General features: G+C 53.9%; 1 protein-coding gene across 1 annotated transcript in view; it reads left to right on the top strand.

The window, feature by feature from the left end:
- ARHGAP18 (Rho GTPase activating protein 18) overlaps window positions 1-24,392 on the top strand; it is a 56,493-nt gene that overhangs the window by 12,311 nt on the left and 19,790 nt on the right. Inside the window, exons 4-9 of the mRNA XM_068167890.1 lie at window positions 3,226-3,395; window positions 10,928-11,093; window positions 15,715-15,806; window positions 18,368-18,445; window positions 21,433-21,592; window positions 23,086-23,168. Coding sequence (XP_068023991.1) covers window positions 3,226-3,395; window positions 10,928-11,093; window positions 15,715-15,806; window positions 18,368-18,445; window positions 21,433-21,592; window positions 23,086-23,168 — 749 coding nt within the window. The remainder of the gene's footprint in view (window positions 1-3,225; window positions 3,396-10,927; window positions 11,094-15,714; window positions 15,807-18,367; window positions 18,446-21,432; window positions 21,593-23,085; window positions 23,169-24,392) is intronic.

The following is a 24,392-nucleotide window of genomic DNA, read 5'->3' as shown; positions in this document are numbered from 1 at the left end:
GTTTACCCTGGTGTTGAGAAAGTCTGAATTTCATCACAGCGACTTGCAATGTTTTTGTGATGTCTTCTACATCACAAGGAACCTAGTCCTGGATGGATGCTTTAAGAAGGACCACTGATGAGAAGCTCAAGAGGAGCCAGCAGGGAGCACTTGCAGCCCAGAGAGCCAAGCAGAGCCTGGGCTGCAGCAAGAGAAGTGTGGCCAGCAGGGCCAGGGAGGGGATTCTGCCCCTCTGCTCCACTCTGCTGAGACCACAGCTGCAGCTCTGGGGCCAGTGCTGGAGCCTCTGTGCCAGGAAGGATCTGGAGGTGCTGCAAGGTGTCCAGAGCAGGGCCAGGAGGAGGAGCAGAGGGCTGGAGCTGCTCTGCTGTGAGGACAGACTGAGGGAGCTGGGGTTGTGCAGGCTGGAGAGGAGAAGGCTCCCAGGAGACCTCATTGTGGCCTTGCAGGATCTTCAGGGGGCTCCAAGAAAGCTGGGGAGGGACTTTTGAGGGTGTGAGGGAGGGATAGGACTGGGAGGGATGGAGCAATGGGGAGTTTGAGATTGGCTGTGAGGAAGAAGTTGTTGCCCAGGAGGGTGGTGAGAGCCTGGCCCAGGTTGCCCAGGGAGGTGGTGGAAGCCTCCTGCCTGGAGGTGTTTGCAGCCAGGCTGGATGTGGCTGTGAGCAACCTGCTGTGGTGTGAGGTGTCCCTGCCCATGGCAGGGGGTTGGGACTGGCTGAGCCTTGAGCTCCCTTCCAGCCCTGACAATTCTATGATTCTACCCCATCATAGAATCATCACAGAATGGGCTGGGTTGGAAGAGAGCCCCAAAGCTCATCCAGTCCAACCCCCTGCAGTCAGCAGGGACATCCTCAACTAGGTCAGTCTGCTGGGAGCCCTGTCAAGCTCCACTTTGAATATCACCAAGGAAGGAGCCCCAGCCACCTCCCTGGGCAGCCTGTTCCAGTGTTCCACTACCCTCGTGGTGCAGAACTCGTTCTTGACATCCAATCCAAATCTGCTCTGCTCTAGTTTGAAGAGATCAAAATATTTTCCTGGCTAAGTCACTTCTGATGCTTTCCCTGTTGTTACTTACAGTCTCCTTTCCCTCTTCTTTCATTCTGGATGTGTTTGAATTTCAGACTGCAAAGCAATGGTTAATTAGCTAGGGAATTGGACTTCTTGGCTGAAAACAGGAACTGTCTCTCCCTGGTTTTCCTTCTCTTGTGTTGGTTGGGTTTTTTTTTTGCAACAAAAAGTGTTCCATATTTGTCTAGTGTTTGGTTCCTTTAAGGAACAAAGAAAGAGAAGTTAGCTCATTGTTGTGTGTTGAGGAGACCTTGAAGATCATCCAGCTGCAACCCCCCTGCCATGGGCAGGGACACCTCACACCGCAGCAGGTTGCTCACAGCCACATCCAGCCTGGCTGCAAACACCTCCAGGCAGGAGGCTTCCACCACCTCCCTGGGCAACCTGTGCCAGGCTCTCACCACCCTCACTCTCAAGAATTTCTTCCTCATCTCCACTCTCAATCTCCCCACCTCATGGAAACATGGCCAGACTCTGAGGGATGGAGTAGAGTCCTCAAGAGATGAGGACAGGATTGCTGGGACAAAGACATGATTGGTGTACTGTACAGTGCTGCTCAGCTGGGAAAGCTCTGGATCACAGAGCAGACCAAGGCCTTTGGCTTTGGAATCTTTAGCAGCAGAAGGAAGTGCTGATGTGTTTGCAGTGTCACAGAATCACACACAATCAACCTCAGAGATCATCAAGTCCAACCTAGTACCTAATACCTAACCCCTCCTGGCAACTAAACCATGGCTCCAAGGGCCACATCCAATCCCCTCTTGAACACCTCCAGGGATGGGGACTCCACCACCTCCCTGGGCAGCACATCCCAGTGGCCAATTCCTCTTGCTGGGAAGAACTTCCTCCTCACCTCCAGCCTAAACCTCCCCTGGCACAGCTTGAGACTGTGTCCTCTTGTTCTGCTCCTGGTTGCTAGAGAGAAGAGACCAACCCTCACCTGGCTACAGCCTCCCTTCAGGGAGTAGGAGAGAGCAAGAAGGTCTCCCCTGAGCCTCCTCTTCTGTAGGCTAAGCAACCTCAGCTCCCTCAGCCTCTCCTCACAGGGCTGTGCTTCCCTGGCACAGCTTGAGACTGTATCTTTGAGGCTGGAGGGTGTTTGAGGCAGGAAACCAAAGCTGTTTGGCTGTGGAGGGTTCTGGGAGCCTGCTGGGGTTTGAGATGGGCTGCTTTATCTTCTCTTGATAGAGAAATAGGAGAAAGCCTCATGAGCAATCCCCACTATCAATACAGACTGGGCATGAGGTGATAGAAAGCAGGCCTGAGGAAGAGGACTTGGGGGTGCTGATGGAGGAGAGGCTGGGCAGGAGCCAGCAATGAGCCCTGGCAGCCTGGACTTCATCCAAAGCAGCATGGCCAGAGAGGGAGAGAGAGGATCCTGCCCCTCTGCTCTGCTCTGGGGAGACCTCACCTGCAGGGCTGGGGCCAGCTCTGGAGCCTTCAGTACAGGAAAGACATGGACCTGATGGAGCAGGTTCAGAGAAGGGCCTCAAAGGTGATCAGAGGGTTGGAGCACCTCTCTAATGTGGCCAGGCTGAGGGAGCTAGGGGTGTTCAGCCTGGAGAAGAGAAGGCTCCAGGGAGACCTAATAGCAGCCTGCCAGTGCCTGAAGGAGGCCCCAAGAAGGCTGCAGAGGAGCTGTTCCCAAAAGGCCTGCAGGGGCAGGACCAGGGGCAATGAGAGAAGAGCAGATCTAGACTGGATGTGAGGAACAAGTTCTGCAGCAGGAGGGTGGTGGAACACTGGAACAGGTTGCCCAGGGAGGTGGTTGAGCATCCCTGGAGATATTCAAGGTGATGCTCACCAGGGCTGTGGGCAACCTGATCTAGTGGAGGATATCCCTGCTGAGTGCAGAGGGGGTTGGACTGGATGAGCTTTGGGGCTCCCTTTCAACCCAGCCCATTGTCTGGCTTGTCAGAATCATTCCAGAGAAACAACAGAAGCTGGACCCTTATGAGAAGCTGCATATTTCAACAGCCACACACACACTGCAGAAGTCAGTGCATTTGGAAGCAGAGAGTCCATCCCTCCCCCAGCACTAGCTTCTGCTTGGCTTTGAAGCTGCTCTCCTGCACTGGGTGCTGCTTCATCGTGCCTGCTGGCTCACAACACCAACCATGTCATCATGGGCTTTTTTCCCTTCTCCATTTTCAGGTCCACAGTTCAGTCTGGGAGCAGCAGAAGAGAAGAGCCCTCTGGAGGATGTGCCATCTTCAGACACTGACATCAACCTGGAGATCTCATTTGCAGAACAGGCAGCTAATCTCAAAGACCTCTCAGGAGGCAAAATCAGCAGGGGTGGAGCAGGAGACACTCTGCTCCCGGTAGGTGTTGCCTGTTCCTGGCTCCTCCTTGGGGCTGCTGCCTGGGGTTTGCCTCTTAGTGGGGAATTAGATTGAGGGGAACATTGTCAGGTGCAGCTTTGTGAAGACAGAGCTGCTCAAGATAGTCATTTGGGGCAGTCCAGCAAGGCCAAGTATAGAATCTTGCATCTGGGGAAGAGCAACCCCATGGAATGACACAGGCTGGGGACTGAGCTGCTGGAGAGCAGTGAAGGGGAAAAGGACCTGGGAGTGCTGGGGGACAACAGGATAGCCAGCAGTGTGTCCTGGTGGCCAAGAAGGCCAAGTGCATCCTGGGGTGGATTAAAAGGATGCTGATGAGTAGGTTGAGAGAGGTTCTCCTCCCCCTCTCCTCTGCCCTGCTGAGGCCACATCTGGAATACTGTGTCCAGTTCTGGGCCCCTCAGGTCAGGTAGGACCTCAGGAAACTGCTTTAGAGAGTCCATCCCAGAGCTGTTGCAGGCAGTGGAACAAGTGCTGCTAGTGGCCACAGCAACCCCATGCAGAGCTACAGGCTGGGGTCAGAGTGGCTGAGAGCAGCCAGGCAGAGAGGGACCTGGGGGTGTTGATTGACAGCTGCCTAAACATGAGCCAGCAGTGTGCCCAGGGGGCCAAGAAGACCAAGGGCATCCTGGCCTGCATCAGGAAGAGATCAGGCCTAGCCAGCATGGATTTAGGAAGGGCAGGTCCTGCCTGACCAACCTGATCTCCTTCTATGATCAGGTGACTGCCTGGTGGATGTGGGGAGGCTGTGGATGGAGTCTACCTGGACCTCAGCAAGGCCTTTGGCACCATCCCCCCATAGCAAACTCCTGGCCAAGCTGTCAGCCCCTGGCTTGGACAGCAGCTCTCTGAGCTGGGTTAGGAACTGGCTGGAGGCTGAGCCCAGAGAGTGGTGGTGAATGGTGCCACAGCCAGCTGGCAGCCAGGCACCAGTGCTGTGCCCCAGGGAGCAGTGCTGGGCCCTGTGCTCTTTAAACATCTTCATTGATGATCTGGATGAGGGCATTGAGTCCATCATCAGTAAATTTACTGACGACACCAAGCTGGGGGCAGGAGTTGATCTGCTGGAGGGTAGAGAGGCTCTGCAGAGGGACCTGGACAGGCTGGACAGATGGGCAGAGGCCAAAGGCAGGAGATTGAACACACCCAAAGTGCCAGGTGCTGCACATTGGCCACAGCAACCCCAGGCAGTGCTACAGGCTGGGGTCAGAGTGGCTGAGAGCAGCAGGCAGAGAGGGACCTGGGGGTGCTGGTTGATGGTAGGCTGAACATGAGCCTGCAGTGTGCCCAGGCAGCCAAGAGGGCCAAGGGCATCCTGGCCTGCATCAGGAAGAGTGTGGCCAGCAGGAGCAGGGAGGTCATTCTGCCCCTGTACACTGCACTGCTTAGGCCACAGCTCGAGTACTGTGTCCAGTTCTGGGCCCCTCAGTTTAGGAAGGAGGTTGACTTGCTGGAAGGTGTCCAGAGAAGGGCAACAAAGTTGGTGAGGGGCTTGGAGCACAGCCCTGTGAGGAGAGGCTGAGGGAGCTGGGGTTGCTTAGCCTGGAGAAGAGGAGACTCAGGGGTGACCTTATCACTCTCTACAACTCCCTGCAGGGAGGTTGTAGCCAGGTGGGGGTTGGTCTCTTCTCCCAGGCACCCAGTACCAGAACAAGAGGACACAGTCTCAGGCTGCGCCAGGGGAGGTTCAGGTTGGATGTTAGGAGGAAGTTCTACACAGAGAGAGTGATTGCCCATTGGAATGTGCTGCCTGGGGGAGGTGGTGGAGTCGCCGTCATTGAAGGAGATTGATGGGGTGCTTGGTGCCATGGGTTAGCTGTTTGGGGTGGGTTGGATTGGTTGATGGGTTGGACACGATGATCTTGAAGGTCTCTTCCAACCCTGGTTTGGTTTATTCTAATAAAGGTTTATTCTAGAGTGTGGCCAGCAGGAGCAGGAAGTCCTTGTGCCCTGTGCTCAGCACTGCTTAGGCCACCCCTTGAGTCCTGTGTCCAGTTCTGGGCTCCTCAGGTCAAGAAGGACATTGAGAGACTTGAAGGTGTCCAGAGAAGGGCAAGGAGGCTGGGGAGGGGTCTGGAGCACAGCCCTGTGAGGAGAGGCTGAGGGAGCTGGGGTTGCTTAGCCTGGAGAAGAGGAGGCTCAGGGGGAGACCTTCTTGCTCTCTACAACTACCTGAAAGGTGGTTGTAGCCAGTTGGGAATTGGTCTCTTCCCTCAGTCAACCAGCAGCAGAACAAGAGGACACAGTCCTCAAGCTGTGCCAGGAGAGGTTCAGGCTGGAGGTGAGGAGAAAGTTCTTTACCAAAAGAGTCATTTGTCATTGGAATGTGCTGCCAGGGAGGTGGTGGAGTCCCCATCCCTGGAAGTGTTCAAGAGGGGATTGGATCCACATGGCACTTGGTGCCATGGTTTAGTCATGAGGTCTGTGGTGACTGGTTGGACTTGATGATCTTTGAGGTCTCTTCCAACCTTAGTGATACTGTAATCTCCCTGTGAGGCCAGGCTGAGGGAGCTGAGGCTTGGAGAGGAGCCTGAGGGCTGCCCTCATTGCTGGGGATAAAGATGTGCAGAGCAGTGGGGGGGAGGATGGAGCCAGGCTGCTGTCAGAGGTGTTTGCCACATCCTTTTTAGACAGGATTTACATTCTTCTGGTTTGTCTTTGCATTTCACTCAGGAAACTTTGCATGTAGGTGGCAGATTGACCTTGAATGTCTCCAGAGCTGGAGTCTCCACCACCTCTCTGGGCCAGCCTGTGCCAGTATTTCACCACCTCATTGTGAAGGACTTCCTCCTGAGGTCCAATCTCAATCTCCCCTGTTGAATCCAAATAAATATACAGGAAGATCAGCCAAAGATTTTTGTTGTTGATCTTCAGGATCTCCCTCTGCCTAACAGGCCCTGAATAGTATCATAGAATCAGTCTGGGTTGGGAGGGACCACAAGGATCATCCAGTTCCAACCCCCCATGCCATGGGCAGGGACACCCCACACTAGATCAGGCTGCCCAGAGCCTCATCCAGCCTGGGCTTAAACACCTCCAGGGACAGGGCCCCAACCACCTCCCTGCACAACCCATTCCAGTGCTTCACCACTCTCATGGGGAAGAACTTCCTCCTCACCTCCAGCCTCAATCTCCCCACCTCCAGCTTCATTCCATTCCCCCTAGTCCTATCACTGCCTGAGATCCTGAGCAGTCCCCTCCCCAGCCTTCCTGGAGCCCCCCTCAGATCCTGGAAGGCCACAATGAGGTCACCTCAGAGCCTTCTCTTCTCCAGACTGAACAGCCCCCAACTCCTTCAGTCTGTCCTCACAGCAGAGCAGCTCCAGCCCTCTGCTCATCCTCCTGGCCCTGCTCTGGACACCTTCCAGCACCTCCAGATCCCTCTTGCAATAGGGGCTCCAGAACTGGAGGCAGGACTCCAGGTGGGGTCTCCCCAGAGCTGAGCAGAGGGGGAGAATCACCTCCCTTGCCCTGCTGGCCACACTTCTCCTGCTGCAGCCCAGGAGCTGATTGGCTTTCTGGGCTGCAAGTGCACACTGAGAGCTCCTGGTGAGCTTCTCCTCCCCCAGCACCCCCAAGGCTCTCTCCTCAGGGCTGCTTTCCAGCCAGTCCCTGCCCAGCCTACATTTGTGCCTGGGATTGCCTCCACCCAGCTGCAGGACCCTGCCCTTGCTCTTGTTGAACCTCCTGAGGTTGGCTTGTGCCCACCTCTCCAGCCTGTCCAGCTCCCTCTGGATGGATCCCTTCCCTCCAGCTGTCTGCTGCACCACACAGCTTGGTGTCATCAGCAACCCTGCTGAGGGTGCACTCAGTGCCACTGTCCATGGCACCCACAGAGATGTTGAACAAGCCTGGTGCCAGGACTGATTCCTGAGGGACTCTGCTTGTCCCTGGCCTCCACTGGGCCATGGAGCCATTGACAGCTAACTTTTGATTTGTGAGCTGGTGTGAAAACCAGCTTTTTTTCCCACCTCTCACAGTGTATGCTAAGCTCTCTGAGCAAACACGGGCTGAAGGCCTCCTGTTCCCCAGTTCTGCAGGCACTTCTGTAGATAAGGACAGGTGCAGCTCTTCAGGCAGTGGCTGCCCCATGCATCCTACTTTGAACAACAACTAATGGCTTCCAGAGGCTTTGGGAGATGTTTCTCTACCACAAGCCTGTTCCAAGGAGGTGCTGGCTGTGCTCATGCCTTACCTCAGGACATCCTGCAGACAGTAGCTGGAGTTTTAGCTGGGCTGCTCTTCTCCAGGCTACAAAGCCTCTGCTTTCTCAGTCTGTCCTCAGATGAGAGATGTTCCAGGCCCCTAACACAGTGGCCCTGCACTGGACTCTCTCTGGGCTTCTGAGCTGGGGTGCCCTGAACTAGGCATAGTATTCAGGGTGAGGCCTCAGCAGTACAAATTCCTCTCCCTTGCTCTCCCAGCTCAGTTCCTTATACTGGTCTCTCACTGCAGCTGAGCTGCAGTGCAGTAGAAATGAACCTAGAATAGAATGGAATGGAATGGAATGGAATGGAACGGAACGGAACAGAATTGAATTGAATTGAATTGAACTGAACTGAACTGAATTGAACTGAATTGAATTGAACTGAACTGAACTGAATTGAACTGAATTGAACTGAATTGAACTGAACTGAATTGAATTGAATTGAATTGAATTGAATTGAATTGAATTGAACTGAACTGAATTGAATTGAACTGAATTGAATTGAACTGAATTGAATTGAACTGAATTGAATTGAACTGAACTGAACTGAATTGAACTGAATTGAACTGAACTGAACTGAACTGAATTGAACTGAATTGAATTGAACTGAACTGAATTGAACTGAACTGAATTGAAATGAACTGAATTGAATTGAACTGAACTGAACTGAATTGAACTGAATTGAACTGAACTGAATTGAATTGAACTGAACTGAACTGAACTGAATTGAATTGAACTGAATTGAACTGAACTGAACTGAACTGAATTGAATTGAACTGAATTTAATTGAATGGAACTGAACTGAATTGAATTGAATTGAACTGAACTGAATTGAATTGAACTAAATTGAACTGAAGTGAATTGAATTGAACTAAATTGAACTTAATTGAATTGAACTGAATTGAACTGAATTTAATTGAGTTGAATTGAACTGAATTGAATTGAACTGAACTGAATTGAATTGAACTGAACTGAACTGAATTGAATTGAATTGAACAGAACTGAATTGAATTGAATTGAACTGAACTGAATTAAATGGAATTGAATTGAGTTGAATTGAATTGAATTGAATTGAACTGAATTGAATTGAATTGAACTGAATTGAATTGACCAGGTTGGAAGAGACCTTTGAGATCATCAAGTCTTATCTATCCCCCAGCACCATCTAATCAACTAAACCATGGCACCAAGGGACTCAGCCAGTCTCTTCCTAAACACCTCCAGGATGGTGACTCTACCACCTCTCCCTGGGCTATTCCAGGGAGACTGGAATGTGCTATTCCAGTGGCCAGTCTCTCTTGCTGGGAAGAATTTCTTCCTGACATCCAGCCTAAAAGTATCCTCCTTCTCTGAGAAGGGAGCCCCTTTGTTAGGGTTTCTGTGGCAGCCATGCTGCTGTTTTGTCTGCCTGAGTGCAGCTGTGCACACATAGGCTTGTTCATGCACAGCCATGTCCACCACTGTTCACTGCAGAAGGATGTAGAAGGGGGGCATGGGCTGTGGTAGGAGGTGGTTACAGGCAGGACAAAGCCAGGTTTCCTGGAGGTGCACAGCAATAGGACAAGAGGATGAGGGGCAATGGCTTCAAACTACAGGAAGCTGGATTTGGATTAGACATTAGGAGGAGATTCTTCTCCATCAGGGTGGGGAGGCACTGGAACAGACTGCCCAGAAAGTTGTGGAGGCTCCAGGCCTGTATGTGTTGAAATGTTGAAGAGTTCAGGGACTTCTGAGGGTATCAGGGAGGGATAGGACTGGGGGGGATGGAGCAAAACTAGAAATGGGGAGATTGAGGTTGGCTGTGAGGAAGAAGTTGTTCCCCAGGAGGGTGGTGAGAGCCTGGCACAGGTTGCCCAGGGAGGTGGTGGAAGCCTCCTGCCTGGAGGTGTTTGCAGCCAGGCTGGATGTGGCTGTGAGCAACCTGCTGTGGTGTGAGGTGTCCCTGCCCATGGCAGGGGGTTGGGACTGGCTGAGCCTTGAGGTCCCTTCCAGCCCTGACAATTCTATGACTCTATGAAAGCCAGGCTGGATGGGGCCTTACAGCAAGCTGGTCTAGTAGGAGGTGTCCCTGGAGCAGGAAGATTGTGAAGGTCCCTTCCAAGCCACAGCAGTCTGTGATTCTCTTATGCAAGTTAACCACAGAGGATGTTCTGTTATGCAAAGCAGAGGAAGTCCCCATGAGAGCATTAAGCACTGGAGCAGGTACCCACAGGGCTTAGTGGGAGTTTCAAGGTCCAGTTGGACAGCACAGCATGCAGCCTGATGTGACCTCATATTTAGCCTTGTTTTGAAGAGACAGTCGAATTGGATGACCTCCAGAAGTGAGCAGGAACCTCAAGCCTCCACAGATCTTCAGGCTCATCTGCTTTTCACCCTGCCTGGGGGATTCTCTGGTGATGCAGTCAGGGGCAGCAGGCTGTGTGATGAAAGGCTGTGCCCTGAAGGAGGCTGAGTGGTTTGTGGTGGGCTGGATTCTTCACTCTGCTGCAGTTGGCAGCATGAGATTGAACACATCCAAGTGCCAGGTGCTGCACATTGGCCACAACAACCCCAGGCACAGCTACAGGCAGGGGGCAGAGTGGCTGAGAGCAGCCAGGCAGAGAGGGACCTGGGGGTGCTGGTTGATGGTAGGCTGAATATGAGCCTGCAGTGTGCCCAGGCAGCCAAGAGGGCCAAGGGCATCCTGGCCTGCATCAGGAACAGTGTGGCCAGCAGGAGCAGGGAGGTCATTCTGCCCCTGTACACTGCACTGGTTAGGCCACCCCTTGAGTCCTGTGTCCAGTTCTGGGCTCCTCAGGCCAAGAAGGACATTGAGAGACTTGAAGGTGTCCAGAGAAGGGCAAGGAGGCTGGGGAGGGGTCTGGAGCACAGCCCTGTGAGGAGAGGCTGAGGGAGCTGGGGTTGCTTAGCCTGGAGAAGAGGAGGCTCAGGGGAGACCTTCTTGCTCTCTCCAACTCCCTGCAGGGAGGTTGTAGCCAGGTGGGGGTTGGTCTCTTCTCCCACGCATCCAGCACCAGAACAAGAGGACACAATCTCAAGCTGTGCCAGGGGAGGTTTAGGTTGGATGTTAGGAAAAAGTTTTACACAGAGAGAGTGATTGCCCATTGGAATGTGCTGCCTGGGGAGGTGGTGGAGTCCCCATCACTGGAGGTGTTCAGGAGGAGACTTGCTGGGGTGCTTGGTGCCATGGGTTAGTTGTTTAGGTGGTGTTGGATTAGTTGATGGGTTGGACTTGATGATCTTGAAGGTCTCTTCCAACCTGGTTTATTCTATGTATTCAATGTATTCTAATCTCTGCTCTCAGAACTACAGGGTGCCGAAGGACAAGACAGGGACCACAAGGATTGGTGACCTGGCCCCTCAGGACATGAAGAAAGTCTATTCCTTAGCACTGATTGAGTTAACTGCTCTCTATGACATACTGGGGACAGAACTCAAGCAGCAAAAAGCTGTGAAAACCAAAACCAAAGGTGAGTTGGTGTTTTATGTTCTGAACCATCTGGCTCTGGTTGCATCCAATAAAGCAAAGGCCTCTGCTCCTTCCTGGCTGTTTTGTCCCAGCAGAACATTTATCTTAGTTCATCAGCAGTAACCAGGCCTGAGCAGCATTTTGCTCTGTGCAGTGGTGAAGTAAAGAGTGCTCAGGGATTGGCACAGGCTGCCCAGGGAGGTGGTAGAGTCCCCATCCCTGGAGGGCTTCAGGAAATGTCTAGACATGGCCCTTTGGGATGTGGTTTAATGGCCATGGTGGAATCACTGGAAGTATCATAGTATCATAGAATCAGTCAGGGTTGGAAGGGACCACAAGGATCATCCAGTTCCAACCCCCCTGCCATGGGCAGGGACACCCCACACTAGATCAGCCTGCCCATAGCCTCATCCAGCCTGGGCTTAAACACCTCCAGGGACAGGGCCCCAACCACCTCCCTGGACAACCCATTCCAGGGCTTCACCACTCTCCTGGGGAAGAACTTCCTCCTCCCCTCCAGCCTCAATCTCCCCACCTCCAGCTTCATTCCATTCCCCCTAGTCCTATCACTGCCTCAGATCCTGAGCAGTCCCTCCCCAGCCTCCTTGTAGCCCCCTTCAGATCCTGCAAGGCCACAATGAGGTCACCTCAGAGCCTTCTCTTCTCCAGACTGAACAGCCCCAACTCCCTCAGTCTGTCCTCACAGCAGAGCAGCTCCAGCCCTCTGCTCATCCTCCTGGCCCTTCTCTGGACACCTTCCAGCACCTCCAGATCCCTCTTGCAATAGGGGCTCCAGAACTGGAGGCAGGACTCCAGGTGTTTAAGAGCAGGCTGGATGAGGCCCTGAGCAACCTGGTGTAGTCCCTGTCCATGGCAGGGGGCTTGGAATTAAGTGGTCTTTAAAGTCCCTTCCAACTCAAGTCTTTCTGTGATCGCATGAGATGGATGTGGCTTGAAGAGGAGGCTCAGGGGAGACTTTCTTGCTCTCTGCAACTCCCTGAAGGGAGGTTGTAGCCAGCTGGGGGTTGGTCTCTTCTCCCAGGCAGCCAGCACCAGAACAAGAGGACACAGTCTCAAGCTGTGCCAGGGGAGGTTTAGGCTGGAGGTTAGGAAGAAATTCTTCCCAGCAAGAGAGATTGACCACTGGTATGTGCTGCCCAGGGAGGTGGTGGAGTTCCCATCCCTGGAGGTGTTTAAGAAGAGACTTGTTGGGGTGCTTGGTGCCATGGGTTAGTTGCTTAGATGGTGCTGGGTGAGAGGTTGGACTTGATGATCTCTGAGGTCTTTTCCAACCTGATTGATTCTGTATTCTTTAAAAGAGAATTCTTCTGGGGATCACTGTGCTTAGTGCCCAGCTCTGCCTTTCTGCTGACCTCCTCCTGCTTGTTTCTGCAACTTGATCTCAGTGGAAACTTTTCTCATTGACAAGGTGTTCAAGGTGATCAAAGTGTGGGGTGTGGATATTGACTGTGGGTATGGCTCCCTTCCTATTTTATAGGCAGACCTGTTGTGCTAACAGTGATGCAGAGCTGCCTGGTTTGACACTGGGACTGCTGTTTCTCTGACTAACATCAGAGCCCCTCAATGGCTGACAGCTCTGTAGTCATTGCAGCTGTTCTGTGCTCAGCCTTGGCACAGCATCCCCCCCAAGAGCAGTGCTCAGCTCTGTGCAGTGCTGTTGCAGGAGGATTGCTGCTGAGAGCAGCTGTGTGGCAGCAGGCTTTGGGGCACTCCTTCCTGCCAGGTGCTGCACATTGGCCACAGCAGCCCCAGGCAATGCTACAGGCTGGGGGCAGAGTGGCTGAGAGCAGCCAGGCAGAGAGGGACATGGGGGTGCTGGTTGATGGTAGGCTGAACATGAGCCTGCAGTGTGCCCAGGCAACCAAGAAGGCCAAGGGCATCCTGGCCTGCATCAGGAAGAGTGTGGCCAGCAGGAGCAGGGAAGTCCTTGTGCCCTGTGCTCAGCACTGGTTAGGCCACACCTTGAGTCCTGTGTCCAGTTCTGGGCTCCTCAGTTGAAGAAGGACATTGAGAGACTTGAAGGTGTCCAGAGAAGGGCAAGGAGGCTGGGGAGGGGTCTGGAGCACAGCCCTGTGAGGAGAGGCTGAGGGAGCTGGGGTTGCTTAGCCTGGAGAAGAGGAGGCTCAGGGGAGACCTTCTTGCTCTCTGCAGCTCCCTGCAGGGAGGTTGCAGCCAGGTGGGGGTTGGTCTCTTCTGCCAGGCAGTCAGTAGCAGAACAAGAGGACACAGTCTCAAGCTGTGCCAGGGGAGGTTTAGGCTGGAGGTTAGGAAGAAATTCTTCCCAGCAAGAGAGATTGGCCACTGGAATGTGCTGCCCAGGGAGGTGGTGGAGTCCCCATCCCTGGAGGTGTTCAGGAGGAGATTTGATGGGGTGCTTGGTGCCATGGGTTATTTAATTAGATGCTGTTGGATAATAGGTTAGATGTGATGATCTTGAAGGTCTCTTCCAACCTGGTCTGGTCTATTCTATTCTATCCCATCCTATCCCATCCTATCCCATCCTATCCCATCCTATCCCATCCTATCCTATCCTATCCTATCCTATCCTATCCTATCCTATCCTATCCTATCCTATCCTATCCTATCCTATCCTATCCTATCCTATCCTATTCCCTGTGCAGCTCTCTTTCAGTGCTCATTCCCTTGTGTCTGGCTGGGCCATAAACACCTCAGGTCTCATCTACTTGGAGCCAGTTTTCCATCCAGCTCAGGTTCCCTCAGCCTGCATTCCATGTCTCAGAGCTTGCCTTGCCTGAGCACTGCTGTGAAGGCTGTTTCCTGTAACTGGACTTTGGCTCTCATTCCAATAAAACAGCAGACAAACCTCCTTTAGCAAGGTGGTGACCTTGCTGAGCTGCTGCTGGGGGACAGTGCCCAGCACAGCTGTGGGAAAGTTCTTCTTTCCAAGCCCTCAGAGAGAGAAGTGCTCAGAGCAGCTGCTGGGTGCTTCATAGGTCCATAGAATGGGTTGGGTTGGAAGGGACCTTCAAGATCATCCAGCTCCAACCCCCTGCCATGGGCAGGGACACCTCCCACCAGCCCAGGCTGCTCAAGACCTCATCCAGCCTGGCCTTGAACACCTCCAGGCAGGGGACAGCCACAGCCTCCCTGGGCAGCCTGTGCCAGTGTCTCACCAGCCTCACTGGAAACAATTTCTTCCTCATCTCCAGGCTCAATCTCCTCTCTCCCAGCTCAAAGCCATTGTCCCTCATCCTGTCACTACAATCCCTTGTAACAAGTCCCTCCCCAGCTTTCTTGTGGCTCACTTCAGGTACTGGAAGCCTGCTGCAAGGTCTCCCTGGAGCCTTCCCTTCCCCAGGCTGAACAGCCCCAGCTCTGCCAGCCTGTTCCCCCAAGGGAGGTGATCCAGCTTCCAATCATCTTCATGGCCTCCTCTGGGCCCACTCCAGCATTACATCTGATTCATTTTAGTAGTCAAGTTTCTAGATAATTTCCTCATGGCATTTCCCTGTTAATTACCATAATTAAGAGGGGATTGGATGTGGCACTTGGTGCCATGGTTTAGTCATGAGGTCTGTGGTGACAGGTTGGACTTGATGATCTTTGAGGTCTCTTCCAACCCTGGTGATTCTGTGATACTGTGATAATTTGCAGTGAGTGATCTCCAGCTCTGCAGAGAAGAGTGATCAGCATCACCCTGACTCTGCAACCTGGGACCACAGAGATCACAGGATCACAGCTCACAGGGTGTCAGGGGGTGGAAGGGACCCAAAGAGATCTTCCAGTCCAACCCCCTGCCAGAGCAGGAGCAGAGAATCCAGCACAGGGCACACAGGAACACATCCAGACAGGGCTGGGAAGGCTCCAGAGAAGGAGACTCCACAACCTCTCTGGGCAGCCTGCTCCAGGGCTCTGGGACCCTCACAGTGCAGAAGTTCCTCCTTGTGTTGAGGTGGAACCTCCTGTGCTTCAGCTTACATCCATTGCTCCTTGTCCTATCCCAGGGAGCAAGTGAGCAGAGCCTGTCCCCTCCCTCCTGACCCCCAGCCCTCAGCTATTGATAAACATTGATTAAATCCCCTCTCAGTCTTCTCTTCTCCAGACTAAACAGCCCCAGGTCCCTCAGCCTCTCCTCCCGAGGCAGTGCTCAGTCCCCTTGGACTCTCTCCAGCAGATCCCTGTCCCTCCTGAACTGGGGAGCCCAGAGCTGGATGCAATATTCCAGGTCTCAGCAGGGCAGAGTAGAGGGGGAGGAGAATCTCCCTGGATCTGCTGGACCTCCTTGGATCTTCTTGATAGACCCCAGGATCCCACTGCCCTTCTTGGCCCCCAGGGCACAGTGCTGTCCCATGGATAACTCGTTATCCAGCAGGATAGATGCTTCACTGTGCTGCAGGGCTTGGCAAGTTGAAGTCAGACCAGAAGACTGCTTGATGCCTGCAGGAAGAGGTGAATGAATCCTGGTAGGCAGAATGCTTTGTGCAGTAACTTGATTGGCAAAGGCCTTCAAAGACTGTGAACAAAAGGTCTGAATGTGCTGAACAGGCTTAGCCCGGCAGAGCTGGGGGGGGTTGTGCCATCAGCACAGGCACTGGAAGAGGTGGGGATAATATCTCTGTCTCTTTTGCTTTGTCCTTCAGACTCTGGCTTGTTTGGTGTCCCACTGTCAGTTTTACTGGAGCAGGACCAGAAGAAGGTGCCAGGAACCAAGATTCCACTGATTTTCCAAAAGGTAAATGGGCACAAGGGAGAGTGCCTCAGCCCTGCCCTCTCTGCCACTGAGGAAGGTACTGAACAGCACTGGGCCCAGGACAAGCCACAAGTTTCCCATCTCCTTTACTTGTTCTCTCCAGCAAAAACTTTACAGACCTTATAGAAGTGTCCAAGTGGAGGCCAGGGACAAGTGGAGTCCCTCAGGGATCAGCACTGGGACCAGTCCTGTTGAACATCTGTGCTGGTGCCAGGGACAGTGGCACTGAGTGCAGCCCCAGCAGGGCTGCTGCTGACACCAAGCTGTGTGGTGCTGCTGACAGCTGCAGGGGAGGATCCATCCAGAGGGACCTGCACAGGCTGCAGAGCTGGGCCCAGGACAACCTCAGGAGGCTCAACAAGACCAAGGGCAAGGTCCTGCAGCTGGGGCAGGGCAATCCCAGGCACCAATATAGGCTGGGCAGGGACTGGCTGGAGAGCAGCCCTGCAGAAAAGGCCTTGGGGGTGCTGGGGGAGGAGAAGCTCAGCAGGAGCCAGCAGGGAGCACTTGCAGCCCAGAGAGCCAAGCAGAGCCTGGGCTGCAGCAAGAGAAGTGTGGCCAGCAGGGCCAGGAAGGGGATTCTGCCCCTCTGCTCCACTCTGCTGAGACCACAGCTGGAGCTCTGGGGCCAGTGCTGGAGCCTCTGTGCCAGGAAGGATCTGGAGGTGCTGGAAGGTGTCCAGAGAAGGGCCAGGAGGAGGAGCAGAGGGCTGGAGCTGCTCTGCTGTGAGGACAGACTGAGGGAGTTGGGGTTGTGCAGGCTGGAGAGGAGAAGGCTCCCAGGAGACCTCATTGTGGCCTTGCAGGATCTGCAGGGGGCTGCAAGAAAGCTGGGGAGGGACTTTTGAGGGTGTGAGGGAGGGATAGGACTGGGGGGGATGGAGCAAAACTAGAAATGGGGAGATTGAGATTGGCTGTGAGGAAGAAGTTGTTCCCCAGGAGGGTGGTGAGAGCCTGGCACAGGTTGCCCAGGGAGGTGGTGGCAGCCTCCTGCCTGGAGGTGTTTGCAGCCAGGCTGGATGTGGCTGTGAGCAACCTGCTGCGGTGTGAGGTGTCCCTGCCCATGGCAGGGGGTTGGGACTGGCTGAGCCTTGAGGTCTCTTTGCACCCAAACCATTCTGTGTTTCCCTGATCCTAAGTGCAAGCAGAACTGTGCTGTGCAGGCTGCTGTGCAGTGCTTGTTCAGCACTGGAATGAAACAAATGAAGGCAACAGGAAGGCTGCTTGCTGAGAAAACTGAAATCATAAATACCCTTAATTCACAGCAGCTTTGTGTGCAGCAGGGGAGGGTGGCAGCCACTGCTCTGGGTCCAGTCAGAGCTGGATGCAGGCAGGTAGCACCTTTGTGTTATCTTTTGTTTCCTTTTACCCAAGGACAACACTCCAGGGGGGCACTTCTGGTGCTGTTGTGGCTTTGCCTTGTGGCATTTATCAGTTCCATAAACCCAGGGGTAGGTGAACACTCTTCAGTGTCTCTAACTGGAGAAAACACCACAGGCTTGCCTCAATTCCCTTACTGGAGAGCTGGGCCAGGAAGATATTTAACCAAGGCAGTGCCCTAGTTAAACAGGGTGAGAACAATTGGTGCTAAAATGATGTCAGCAGCTCTTGGCATTTACAGATTGGGGTGGGATAAATGCTCTTAGATCCAGCCTTCAAGTCTGTCAGAGGAACAGGACTTAGGGTTCACAGAATCACAGAATCACCAAGGTTGGAAGAAGCCTCAAAAATCATCAAGTCCAAGCTGTCACCACAGACCTCAGGACTAAACCATGGCACCAAGTGCCACATCCAATCCCCTCTTGAACACCTCCAGGGATGGGGGACTCCACCACCTCCCTGGGCAGCACATTCCAATGGCTAACAACTCTCTCTGGGAAGAACTTTCTCCTCACCTCCAGCCTAAACCTCCCCTGGCACAGCTTGAGACTGTGTCCTCTTGTTCTGCTGCTGGGTGCCTGGCAGAAGAGACCAACCCCCTCCTGGCTACAACCTCCCTGCAGGGAGTTGCAGAGAGCAAGAAGGTCTCCCCTGAGCCTCCTCTTCTCCAGGCTAAGCAACCCCAGCTCCGTCAGCCTCTCCTCACAGGGCTGTGCTCCAGACCCCTCCCCAGCCTCCTTGCCCTTCTCTGCACACCTTCAAGTCTCTCAATGTCCTTCTTGAGCTGAGGAGCCCAGAACTGGACACAGGACTCAAGGGGTGGCCTAAGCAGTGCTGAGCACAGGGCACAAGGACTTCCCTGCTCCTGCTGGCCACACTCTTCCTGATGCAGGCCAGGATGCCCTTGGCCTTCTTGGCTGCCTGAGTACACTGCAGGCTCATGTTCAGTTGCTGTCAACAACTACCCCCATGTCCCTCTCTGCCTGGCTGCTCTCAGCCACTCTGACCCCAGCCTGTAGCACTGCCTGGGGTTGTTGTGGCCAATGTGTAGAACCTGGCACTTGGATGTGTTCAATCTCCTGCCCTTGGACTCTGTCCAGCCTGGCAAGGTCCCTCTGCAGAGCAGAGAGTCCTGTTCATGCAGTTTGCTTTGTGTTTGACAGCTGATCACCCAGATAGAAGAAGCCACTCTGGAAACAGAAGGACTTCTTAGAATCCCAGGAGCTGCAACAAGGATAAAGGTAAAACCCTGCACAGATTCTCAGTTCCCCCCAGCACTCCTCTGTCTTTGCTGAGTTCCTGTTGCCACACAAAGACATTTTAACACCAGGCTGTTACAGAAATCCTCAAAACCAGGCAGCAAAACCTCTTCACAAACATATAGTATCACAGTATCAGTCAGGGTTGGAAGGGCCCACAAGGATCATCCAGTTGCAACCCCCCTGCCATGGGCAGGGACACCCCACACTAGATCAGCCTGCCCAGAGCCTCATCCAGCCTGGGCTTAAACACCTCCAGGGACAGGGCCCCAACCACCTCCCTGCACAACCCATTCCAGGGCTTCACCACTCTCATGGGGAAGAACTTCCTCCTCCCCTCCAGCCTGAATCTCCCCACCTCCAGCTTCATTCCATTCCCCCTAGTCCTATCACTGCCTGAGATCCTGAGCAGTCCCTCCCCAGCCTTCCTGTAGCCCCCTTCAGATCCTGGAAGGCCACAATGAGGTCACCTCAGAGCCTTCTCTTCTCCAGACTGAACAGCCCCAACTCCTTCAGTCTGTCCTCACAGCAGAGCAGCTCCAGCCCTCTGCTCCTCCTCCTGGCCCTGCTCTGGACACCTTCCAGCACCTCCAGATCCCTCTTGCAATAGGGGCTCCAGAGCTGGAGGCAGGAGTCCAGGTGGGGTCTCCCCAGAGCTGAGCAGAGGGGGAGAATCACCTCCCTTGCCCTGCTGGCCACACTTCTGCTGCAGCCCAGGATCTGATTGGCTTTCTGGGCTGCAAGTGCACACTGAGAGCTCCTGGTGAGCTTCTCCTCCCCCAGCACCCCCAAGGCTCTCTCCTCAGGGCTGCTTTCCAGCCAGTCCCTGCCCAGCCTGCATTTGTGCCTGGGATTGCCTCCCCCCAGCTGCAGGACCCTGCCCTTGGTCTTGTTGAACCTCCTGAGGTTGGCTTGTGCCCACCTCTCCAGCCTGTCCAGCTCCCTCTGGATGGATCCCTTCCCTCCAGCTGTCTGCTGCACCACACAGCTTGGTGTCATCAGCAACCCTGCTGAGGGTGCACTCAGTGCCACTGTCCATGGCACCCACAAAGATGTTGAACAAGCCTGGGCCCAGGACTGATCCCTGAGGGACTCTGCTTGTCCCTGGCCTCCCCTGGGCCATGGAGCCATGGACAGCCACTCTTTGGGGGCAGCCATCAAGCCAGTTCCTTATCCATCTAGTGGTCACCCCTCACACCCATGTGTCACCAGCCTGGAGCCCAGGATGTGGTGTGGGACAGTGTGGAAGGCTGTGCTCAGGGCCAGGCAAACCACATCAGCTGCTCTCCCCTCAGCTATTGATGCTGTTACCTGCTCATAGAAGGCCACCAGGTTGGTCAGGCAGGAGTTGTATCAGCTAGAAAGCTGCTGGTTTCAGTCTGTAGTCTTAAGGAGGAGTCTGAAGGAGAGGCAAGGCTGTGCTTGGGGTTCACTTGTGGCAGACTCTCATTAATTCTTGGCAGGAGCTTTGGCTTTTTCCGTGCGCCGGCTTCATCGCCCGCTTCATGCAACACTTCACCCACAGTCCTTCCCCCCTCAGGAGGAAGCTTTTTCCCTGGCACTGTGAGCCTGCTTTGGTAGCCTTACCCTGTGCTGAGGGCAAGGCAGCAGCATGCACTGCAGCACCTCTCACCCTGGTGTTGATGAGCAGCAGTTGAACTCCTCAGCGTGCTGCACGCCGCCGGCACCTCCCTGCGCACCCAGGCTGGGCACCGAGCGCCGGCTGCAAACAGGCTCTGCCCTGCCCTTTGCCTGCATGCAGCAAACCAGCCACGGGCTGTGAGTCATCCCAAGAGGCAATGTGATAAAAAGATGGTCTGAGCTGGCCTTAACTTCTGAACAGAAAAGGCCATTGAGGTGGATTCAGCTGTCTGAAGACATCTGCCAGCACCAGCTGGGTAGCCCAGGGTCCAGTTGCTGCTACATCAGAGCCAGCTGAAAGAAGGGAAGGCTGTGGAAGTTGGGTTGGTTTAGTTACCACTGGCCACTGTGTTTTTACAGTTTTCATAGATTCATAGAAGGGTTTGGGTTGGAAGGGTCCTTCAAGATCATCCACTTCCAACCCCCTGCCAGTTTCAGAGTTTGCCTTTTTGGAATGGCCTTAGCTGTTCAGTTTTGGTCCTCCCTTTTCTCTGTGCTGTTTGTTCCTGCTCTCATTCAGCTGGACAATTCCTCTTCCTGTTCCACTTGGGGCCTGTGCAGCTCTTCCACAACACGCTCAGCCAGGAGAGGTTCTACAATCAAAACTGAATTGTCAGGAGTTGAGGAGAGATTCAGAGATCCATAGAATGGTTTGGGTTAGAAGAGAGCTTCCAGATCATCCAGCTCCAACCCCCTGCCATGGGCAGGGCCACCTCCCACCAGCCCAGCTTGCTCAAGGTTTCATCCAGCCTGGCCTTGAACACCTCCAGGGAGAGGGCAGCCGCAGCCTCCCTGGGCAACCTGTGCCAGAGTCTCACCTCCCTCACTGGAAACAATTTCTTCCTCATCTCCAGTCTCCCATCTCCCCTCTCTCAGCTCAAAGCCATTGTTCCTCATCCTGTCACTCCCAGCCCTTCTCAAAAGTCCCTCCCCAGCTCTCCTGGAGCCCCTTCAGGTACTGGCAGGCTTCTCTAAGGTCTCCCTGGAGCCTTCTCTTCTCCAGGCTGCACAGCCCCAACTCTCCCAGCCTGTCCCCATAGGGAAGGTGCTCCAGCTCTCTGATCATGTTAGTGGCTTCCTCTGGACCCTCTCCAGCAGGTCCATATCCTCCTGGTGCTGAGGGTCCCAGAGCAGGACACAGTGCTCCAGATGAGGTCTCAGCAGAGCAGAGGGGCAGAGTCCCCTCTCTCAGCAGCAGCTGGAGTTAGTCACACATCAGCAATCCCTTTTTTCCCCTTGCAGTGTATGGACAGTGCCTGCTGTGTGTATAATGCATGGCTCCCTGCAGCCAGGTGTTACTGATGCTCTCTCTGTTTGCTGCCTTTCAGAGTCTTTGCCAAGAGCTGGAAGCAAAATTTTATGAGGGGACATTCAACTGGGAGAATGTAAAGCAGCATGATGCAGCAAGTCTGCTGAAGCTCTTCATCCGGGAGCTGCCTCAGCCCCTCCTCACTGTGCAATACCTCAAAGCTTTCCAAGATGTGCAGAGTGAGTAGTGTCCTTTCTCTCAGCTGCAAGGAAGGGATACTGCTGCAGAGAAGGGCCTCTGCCACAGCAGCATTGTCACTAATCATGTCAGAGAGTCACAGAATCAGCCAGGTTGGAGAAGGCCTCAGAGATCATCAAGTCCAACCTAGTACCTAATACCCAACACCTCCTGACAACTAAACCATGGCTCCAAGGGCCACATCCAATCCCCTCTTGAACACCTCCAGGGATGGGGACTCCACCACCTCCCTGGGCAGCACATTCCAGTGGCCAATTCCTCTTTCTGGGAAGAACTTTCTCCTCCCCTCCAGCCTAAACCTCCCCTGGCACAGCTTGAGACTGTGTCCTCTTGTTCTGCTGCTGGCTGCCTGGCAGAAGAGACCAACCCCCAGCTGGCTACAACCTCCCTTCAGGGAGGTGGAGAAAGCAAGAAGGTCTCCCCTGAGCCTCCTCTTCTCCAGGCTAAGCAACCCCAGCTCCCTCAGCCTCTCCTCACAGGGCTGTGCTCCAGACCCCTCCCCAGCCTCCTTGCCCTTCTCTGGACACCTTCAAGTCTCTCAATGGCCTTCTTGACCTGAGGAGCCCAGAACTGGACACAAGACTCCAGGTGTGGCCTAAGCAGTGCTGAGCACAGGGCACAAGGACTTCCCTGCTCCTGCTGGCCACACTCTTCCTGATGCAGGCCAGGATGCCCTTGGCCTTCTTGGCCCCCTGGGCACACTGCTGTGACACTCAGATACAAACTGGATAACAACCTGACTGCTAAAGGCTGCTGCTGTACAAGTAGCTTTTTTTCACTTGTTCAAGTAGTTTGCACATCAAATGCAAGCCTGCCAGAACTCCTGCTCCACACTGCCAGAACTGTTCTAGGAGGTGTAGGGCTGCCCTGATCCTGCTCCTTGGGTGGCTGAGACATCCCAGCACAGGTGGGGAAAAGGCAGAGCCGATGTCACCCCTCTGTAATTGCAGCGTGCCACGTTCCGTGCGCTGCTGGCTGCTGGAGGAGTGTGCCAGGCTGCTCTGCTCCTGGCTTTGTCCCCACTGCCACTGCAGCTGCCATGGAGACCTGCCTTCCTCAGCAGCACGTGGGCTTCACTCATCCTGCATGGGTGACCTGGGAGCCCACACACAACTGCTGAGGCAGTGGCAGGAGCTGTGAGCGGCTTCGAGCGTCCCCCGTCACGTGTTGGGGCACAGGCTCAAAAAGGGAGGCACCCTTAGCTGCCTGGGTCCTGTCACACTGCAAAACAAAGAATCACAAGGCAGCTAGAGACCAGTGCCAGGAGACTGCTGAGTCACCCAGCAAAGCCCAAGAGAAGAGCTGGGAATGAGTGTGAGAAAACAAGGCCCTGCCAGCCCCTTGCCCTCCTGTGGCAATCAGCTCTGTGCCCCTCTCCAGCATCCTGCAGGAGGTTGCCAGGTGGAGATGGTGCTCTGGGGGAAGGGGAAAAGGACAGCTTAAATCACTGTGCTTCCTGTGCTTCACTTGGCAGATCTTCCAACAAGGAAACAGCAGCTGCAAGCTTTGAATCTTTTGGTTCTCCTTCTACCTGAAGCCAACAGAGACACTCTGAAGGTTAGAACTGCTGATACCTTCTTTTCGCCCCCCCCTGCACAAATATTGTGTCTGGCTTGTACCAATGGCATCTTTCAGCTCCCACTTAGTGCTCAACTTGGTGATTCTTTCTGCTTTCATGTTTCACAGAACTTCAGGAAGAAAAGGAAAGCCCTTAGGGCCCTAATTCCTCCCAAATGACTATGGAGAATGTGACTTGAGCCTTTGCCAGCAGATTGCAGTAATGATCTCCCAGTCAGAGACCTTTTCTCCTACAGCTTTTCTTCCTTTCTGGTTTTGTTTTCTCACTCCCCCCCCCAGCTGTCATTGTTTCCCATGCAAGAAAACAAACAGTTTTAGAGTTTGCCTTTTTGGAATGGCCTTAGCTGTTCAGTTTTGGTCCTCCCTTTTCTCTGTGCTGTTTGTTCCTGCTCTCATTCAGCTGGACATTTCCTCTTCCTGTTCCACTTGGGGCCTGTGCAGCTCTTCCACAACATGCTCAGCCAGGGGAGGTTCTACAATCAAAACTGAATTGTCAGGAGTTGAGGAGAGATTCAGAGATCCATAGAATGCTTTGGGTTGGAAGAGAGCTTCCAGATCATCCAGTTCCAACCCCCCTGCCATGGGCAGGGACACTTCCCACCAGCACAGCTTGCTCAAGGTTTCATCCAGCCTGGCCTTGAACACCTCCAGGGAGGAGGCAGCCACAGCCTCCCTGGGCAACCTGTGCCAGTGTCTCACCACCCTCACTGGAAACAATTCCTTCCTCATCTCCAGTCTCCATCTCCCCTCTCTCAGATCAAAGCCCTTGTCTGTCATCCTAGCATTACAATCCCTTGTCTAAAGTCCCTTCCCAGCTTTCTCATAGACCCCTTTAGGGATGCAGGAGATCAGTTCCAGGCAAAAAGAGTCCTGGAGTCTTAGAATACCAGGCTGGAAGCAACCTCAAGGTTCCTTGTAGACCCCTTTCAGGGTGCAGGACATCTATACCAGGCAAAAAGAGTCGTGGAGTCATAGAATAGCAGGTTGGAAGGAACCTCAAGGCTCCTTGCAGACCCCTTTCAGGATGCAGGACATCTATTCCAGGCAAAAAGAATCCTGGAATCATAGAATACCAGGTTGGGAGGAACCTCAAAGCCTCTTGTAGATCCCTTTCAGGATGCAGAACATCTGTTCCAGGCAAAAAGAGTCCTGGAGCCTTAGAATAGCAGGTTGGAAGCAACCTCAAGGCTCCTTGCAGCCCCC

Source organism: Melanerpes formicivorus, unplaced genomic scaffold, assembly GCF_026170545.1.
Source record: "Melanerpes formicivorus ecotype bairdi unplaced genomic scaffold, bMelFor1.0.p_v2 SCAF_124, whole genome shotgun sequence".
NCBI classification, from domain to species: domain Eukaryota; kingdom Metazoa; phylum Chordata; class Aves; order Piciformes; family Picidae; genus Melanerpes; species Melanerpes formicivorus.
This window is presented reverse-complemented; position numbering and strand designations above follow the sequence as displayed.